General features: G+C 40.9%; 1 protein-coding gene across 1 annotated transcript; it reads left to right on the top strand.

Moving 5' to 3' along the window:
- Positions 1 to 4,852: 4,852 nt before the first annotated feature.
- On the top strand, positions 4,853 to 6,226 carry LOC136237707 (zinc finger MYM-type protein 1-like). Its single transcript, XM_066027921.1, has one exon. The coding sequence runs from the start codon at positions 4,853 to 4,855 to the stop codon at positions 6,224 to 6,226; it is 1,374 nt and encodes a 457-aa protein (XP_065883993.1).
- Positions 6,227 to 7,146: the final 920 nt, after the last annotated feature.

Raw genomic sequence — 7,146 nt, 5'->3', positions numbered from 1 at the left:
AATTTCATCAGCATTTAAGATCTGTGGAATATATTCTTATGGTACATCATTTGTGATAAAATTGTATACCTGGCTTTCAGCAGCAAATTGAGATTACTATAGCCATAGGCGGCGGAAAGGGGGGAGGGCTAGGGGGCTGAAGCCCCCCCCTCAGAATGATATCACACCGAAATTATCTTTCTTGGAGTGGGGCTGAAAACCGTGATAAAGATCGAGATACTCTAATAGAGCAGTCACTCTAATAAAGTAGTCAGTGTGTAGCGAGCTATGTAAGGATTTTTATGTAGTTTATCAGCTAAAAATGGTAGCTGATGAGGTGGAAAGCTCTTGTCAGTTGGTCGTGACCTTTTTTTTTTTTTTTTTTTGGTCTCACCTTACCAAACTATAGAAATAAGTCTGGGTCAGCCCAGCCCCCCCTCATATCAACTACTTGCTCCGCCGCTGGACTTGAATGAAGGTGAGTCAGGTACATCAGAATCAGATACAGAGAGTTATCCTGAGTCATCATGTGGACAAATTAGTGTACTGTCATCTGATTCACCTTGTTGTTCTCAGTCTATTGCAAATGCAGAAACAAATAATGATTTAAACGATCCTTCTTTACCTCTGCCAAGTAATGAGACTGAAAGAAATGCACGTATCAGGAAAGGCCCTTACCAACTTCGACTGAATAATTACACTGTAACAAGACACATTGGAAAGGCAAGAAGTTTCTGTCAACGATGGTATGATTTTTATAACTGGTTGGAATATTCTCCTATCACCAACAAAATGTATTGCTTTTTTTGCCGTATATTTGCTCACAAAGTAATGGGCCCTGGCAATACAGGCGCAATCGATCCAGCATTTGCGACAAATGGGACTCAAGCTCAACGATGGAAAAAAGCTAGAAGTGCTCTATCAAAGCACCAAAGTTGTTTTGTGCACAAACAATCTGCTTTGTTCCACGCCGATTTTCTAAAATATATTCCAATTAAGGCCACTCCAAATAAGACTGTAGCTTCCCGTCCTGAGGTTTTCGTTTTTCAGTGCGGGCGGGAGGCTTATTATCATTATTCATTATTAAAGATTCGACTGCTCTATTAGAGTATCTCGATATTGAGAGGATTTCAAGATCATGAAAATGACCTTTTTGCAAGCTAGCAACCATTAGAACCGTTCGTTTTAGGTTTCATTGTGCTTTTTAGCAATGCAGAATAAAAGGCTCCATGAGAAGTTTCCAGAAAACAGCACAGGAAGTGGTTTTGGAAAAATAATGACAATAATGACCATTTAATGCGGGTGCCCAGACACATACCATTAAGGAGAGGAAGTTTCCATAACACGGAGTTAGGATATTACTGTATACTGCTGTACTCTAAATGATGCACATTTTCAGTAGAATTACACAGTTAGGCCGTTAACTCATTGGAGTGATTGGAGTGATCTAAGTGATTGGAGTGATCTGAGTGATTGGAGTGATCGGAGTGATTGGAGTGATCTGAGTGATTGGAGTGATCTGAGTGATTGGAGTGATCTGAGTGATTGGAGTGATCTGAGTGATTGGAGTGATTGGAGTGATCTGAGTGATTGGAGTGATCTGAGTGATCTGAGTGATCTGAGTGATTGGAGTGATCTGAGTGATTGGAGTGATCTGAGTGATTGGAGTGATCTGAGTGATTGGAGTGATCTGAGTGATTGGAGTGATCTGAGTGATTGGAGTGATTGGAGTGATCTGAGTGATTGGAGTGATCTGAGTGATCTGAGTGATCTGAGTGATTGGAGTGATCTGAGTGATTGGAGTGATCTGAGTGATTGGAGTGATCTGAGTGATTGGAGTGATCTGAGTGATTGGAGTGATCTGAGTGATTCGAGTGATTGGAGTGATCTGAGTGATTGGAGTGATCTGAGTGATTGGAGTGATCTGAGTGATTGGAGTGATCTGAGTGATTGGAGTGATCTGAGTGATTGGAGTGATCTGAGTGATTGGAGTGATCTGAGTGATTGAAGTGATCTGAGTGATTGGAGTGATCTGAGTGATCTGAGTGTTTGGAGTGATCTGAGTGATTGGAGTAATCTGAGTGATTGGAGTGATCTGAGTGATCTGAGTGATTGGAGTGATCGGAGTGATTGGAGTGATCTGAGTGATCTGAGTGATTGGAGTGATCTGAGTGATTGGAGTGATCTGAGTGATTGGAGTGATCTCAGTGATCTGAGTGCTCTGAGTGATTGGAGTGATCGGAGTGATTGGAGTGATTTGAGTGATTCGAGTGATTGGAGTGATCTGAGTGATTGGAGTGATCTGAGTGATTGGAGTGATCGGAGTGATTGGAGTGATCTGAGTGATTGGAGTGATCTGAGTGATTGGAGTGATCTGAGTGATCTGAGTGATTGGAGTGATTGGAGTGATCTGAGTGATTGAAGTGATCTGAGTGATTGGAGTGATCTGAGTGATCTGAGTGTTTGGAGTGATCTGAGTGATTGGAGTAATCTGAGTGATTGGAGTGATCTGAGTGATCTGAGTGATTGGAGTGATCGGAGTGATTGGAGTGATCTGAGTGATCTGAGTGATTGGAGTGATCTGAGTGATTGGAGTGATTGGAGTGATCTGAGTGATTGGAGTGATCTCAGTGATCTGAGTGCTCTGAGTGATTGGAGTGATCGGAGTGATTGGAGTGATTTGAGTGATTGGAGTGATCTGAGTGATTGGAGTGATCTGAGTGATTGGAGTGATCTGAGTGATTCGAGTGATTGGAGTGATCTGAGTGATTGGAGTGATCGGAGTGATTGGAGTGATCTGAGTGATTCGAGTGATCTGAGTGATTGGAGTGATTGGAGTGATCGGAGTGATTGGAGTGATTGGAGTGATCTGAGTGATTGGAGTGATCTGAGTGATCTGAGTGAATCTGAGTGATTGAGTGATCTGATTGAGTGATTGGAGTGATCTGAGTGATTGGAGTGATCTGAGGGATGGAGTGATCTGAGTGATTGGAGTGATCTGAGTGATTGGAGTGATCTGAGTAATCTGAGTGTTTGGAGTGATCTGAGTGATTGGAGTGATCTGAGTGATTGGAGTGATCTGAGTGATTGGAGTGATCTGAGTGATTGGAGTGATCTGAGTGATTGGAGTGATCTGAGTGATTGGAGTGATCTGAGTGATTGGATTGATCTGAGTGATTGGAGTGATCTGAGTGATTGGAGTGATCTGAGTGATCTGAGTGATTGGAGTGATCTGAGTGATTGGAGTGATCTGAGTGATCACTCCAATCACTCAATCAGATCGCTCAATCACTCAGATCACTCCAATCACTCAGATCACTCAGATCAATCCAATCACTCCGATCACTCCAATCACTCAGATCACTCCTATCACTCAGATCACTCCAATCACTCAGATCACTCCAATCACTCAGATCACTCCAATCACTCAGATCACTCCAATCACTCAGATCACTCCAATCACTCAGATCACTCAGATCACTCCAATCACTCAGATCACTCAGATCACTCCAATCACTCAGATCACTCAGATCACTCCAATCACTCAGATCACTCAGATCACTCCAATCACTCAGATCACTCAGATCACTCCGATCACTCAGATCACTCCAATCACTCCGACCACTCAGATCACTCCAATCACTCAGATCACTCCAATCACTCAGATCACTCCAAACACTCAGATCACTCCAATCACTCCGATCACTCTAATCACTCCAATCACTCAGATCACTCAGATCACTCAGATCACTCCAATCACTCAGATCACTCCAATCACTCAGATCACTCCAATCACTCAGATCACTCAGATCACTCAGATCACTCCAATCACTAAGATCACTCAAATCACTCAGATCACTCCAATCACTTAGATCACTCCAATCACTCAGATCACTCCAAACACTCAGATCACTCAGATCACTCCAATCACTCAGATCACTCAGATCACTCCAATCACTCAGATCACTCCAATCACTCAGATCACTCCAATCACTCAGATCACTCAAATCACTCGGATCACTCCAATCACTCTGATCACTCAGATCACTCCAATCACTCCAATCACTCCAATCACTCCAATCACTCAGATCACTCAGATCACTCCAATCACTCAGATCACTCAGATCACTCCAATCACTCAGATCACTCCAATCACTCAGATCACTCCAATCACTCAGATCACTCCAATCACTCAGATCACTCAGATCACTCAGATCACTCAGATCACTCCAATCACTAAGATCACTCAAATCACTCAGATCACTCCAATCACTTAGATCACTCCAATCACTCAGATCACTCAGATCACTCCAATCACTCAGATCACTCAGATCACTCCAATCACTCAGATCACTCCAATCACTCCGATCACTCCAATCACTCAGATCACTCAGATCACTCCAATCACTCAGATCACTCCAATCACTCAGATCACTCCAATCACTCCAATCACTGAGATCACTCCAATCACTCAGATCACTCAGATCACTCCAATCACTCAGATCACTCCAAACACTCAGATCACTCCAATCACTCAGATCACTCCAATCACTCCGATCACTCCAATCACTCAGAGCACTCAGATCACTGAGATCACTCCAATCACTCCAATCACTCAGATCACTCCAATCACTCCAATCACTCAGATCACTCAGATCACTCCAATCACTCAGATCACTCAGATCACTCAGATCACTCAGATCACTCCAATCACTCAGATCACTCCAATCACTCTGATCACTCCAATGAGTTAACTGCCTAACTGTGTAATGCTACTGAAAATGTGCATCATTTAGAGTACAGCAGTATACAGTAATATCCTAACTCCGTGTTATGGAAACTTCCTCTCCTTAATGGTATGTGCCCAGACGTGATGTGGGCGGAGGACGGGAAACTACACTCTCATTTGGAGTGGCCTAATCTTCAGTTGGATAAAGTTGCTGCAGAAAATGTTTCTAGGCTGGAAAAGCAGCAGGAATGTAACAGAAACATTTTGTATTGTATAACAGATGTTGTGTTGCTTTTAGCAAAAACAGGTCATCCTTTACGTGGCCATCGGGAACACAGTGACTCAAACAATAAAGGATTGTTTTTAGAAGTTACAGAACTACTAGCAAAATATGATATCGTTTTAAAGAACCATTTTGAGAAAGGCCCACGAAATGCTATGTATACATCCATGATGATTCAAAGTGACTTAATAGCTGCAATTTATGAAAACATGATCGCTCTTATTAAGGAAGAATTATCTGCAGCTAATTGCTTTAGTGTTATGATGGATGAGTCTAGTGATCTGAGTCATAAAGAACAGGTATCAGTTGTTGTAAGGTATGTAGATAAGGATTACATAATTCAGGAACGTTTAGTTGACATTGAACATACTGATAGCACAGACTCTGAAACTCTGTTTCAAATTTTACTAAAAAGCCTTTCTAAAGTTGGTTTAAACATTGACAAATTAATAGGCCAATGCTATGATGGAGCAAGCAGCATGCGTGGTGTAAATGCTGGAGTGCAGGCCAAAGTTAAAGCAGCTCAACCTAAAGCTATTTATAGTCACTGTTATGCCCACTGTGTTAATCTGGTACTTGTGGAAGCTACATCCACTAATCAGTATACCAGAAATTTTTTTGGTGTGTTGCAAAATCTTTACAATTTCCTTGAAGCTAGTCCACATAGACACAGTAAACTTGAATCACTGATGTTTGAGTTAAAATCTAAACCACGGATTAAATGTCTCAAAAAATTATCAGACACAAGGTGGGCTTGTAGGAGTGATGCTATTCAAGCTGTATATGAAAACTTTACAGCTGTTAAAAAGGCATTAGAAGAAATTGAAGAGCAAAGCTCGAATGGCCGAGTTGCTGCAGATGCTGGCGGACTTGTGTTTTCAATAATGAAGTTTGAGTTCTGCATATGCCTTGTAGTTTTAAAGGATATTCTTTTCAAATGCCGCACTGTTAGTGATTATCTTCAAAGAGAAGATATTGATATAGTCAGTGCTTTACAAGTTGTAGATACAACAGTCAAAACCATAAAAGAAATGCGAAATGAAGCTAAGTTCAAGTTATTCTACGATGAAGCTACTGAATTTGCTGACAATGTCGGAATAGAGATTTCTGAGCCTAGAGCAAGAAAAATTAGTCATCGTTTAGATGCAAATTGGTCTGTGGAACATACACCTGCCACTTATCAAGACAGGCTGCGTGTTTGTTTCTTTTATGAAGTCTTAGATATAAAGGTTTAATCAAGAATCAAGAATTTACTTGTCATCGTTGGGGGATTTACAAAAACGAAAGCTTTCAACGGATTCTCTATTTGCTGAAATATCAGCTCATTTTTCATTGGATCTAGCTTCCTTAAAATATGAAAGCTCACTTTTTGTTAATGATTGTGCTATTGATGCCACAAAACCTTACAAAATGCTTAAACAGTTAGCAGAGCATAACAGAACAAATGTCTACATAGAATTAACGTCTTTGTTAGTTAAACTGTGCACTATACCCTTTACAAGTGCTTCCTGTGAAAGAGCCTTTTCCAAACTTGTGCTACTTAAATCTAAACTCAGAACTACAGAGCGGTTAGTGGGTCTCATGCTTCCTTTTGTTGAATAAGACATTGCTGAGAAACTGAGTCCTCCAAATATTTTATAACAATTTGCAGGGAGTGGAAATCGAAGACTTGATTTTGGTTTTTAATTGTTAGCTACACTTTGTATATTTTTATATTTTTACGTGGACATGCAGAATGCCATTCACATTACCTATAAGGTTCACCTCAATCACTTGGTTATGTACTATAATAGTCTAATGTAAGGATGCAAATACAGTAAAGAACTAGTATCTGAGGTTCGTATATATAGCTATGTACATATAGTGACCATTTCTATGACTGACTTTAAAAAATGCATCCTTCTAAAGTAAATGTTTCAAAATTTCCTGCCACCAGACCCCTAGCAGGAGCATACATTAATTAAGGTGAGCATGTGCCCCCCCTGTTTGACAACTCTAGAATCGCCAGTGTAGGGAAAATTAATGCCTCGATATGGTTTCATTGCAACAACAACAAGGCGATGAACCTGATTGAAGATAAAAGAAAAGACAAGGCACAGAGGGCACAAACTCCCAAAAGGCACATCCCACTGGTGAGCTTATTATTGTAGTGTAA

The sequence above is a fragment of the Dysidea avara genome, chromosome 11 (assembly GCF_963678975.1).
Source record: "Dysidea avara chromosome 11, odDysAvar1.4, whole genome shotgun sequence".
Taxonomy (NCBI): Eukaryota; Metazoa; Porifera; class Demospongiae; order Dictyoceratida; family Dysideidae; genus Dysidea; species Dysidea avara.
Note: the sequence above shows the minus strand (reverse complement) of the source record. Positions and strands in the feature narration are given on the sequence as shown.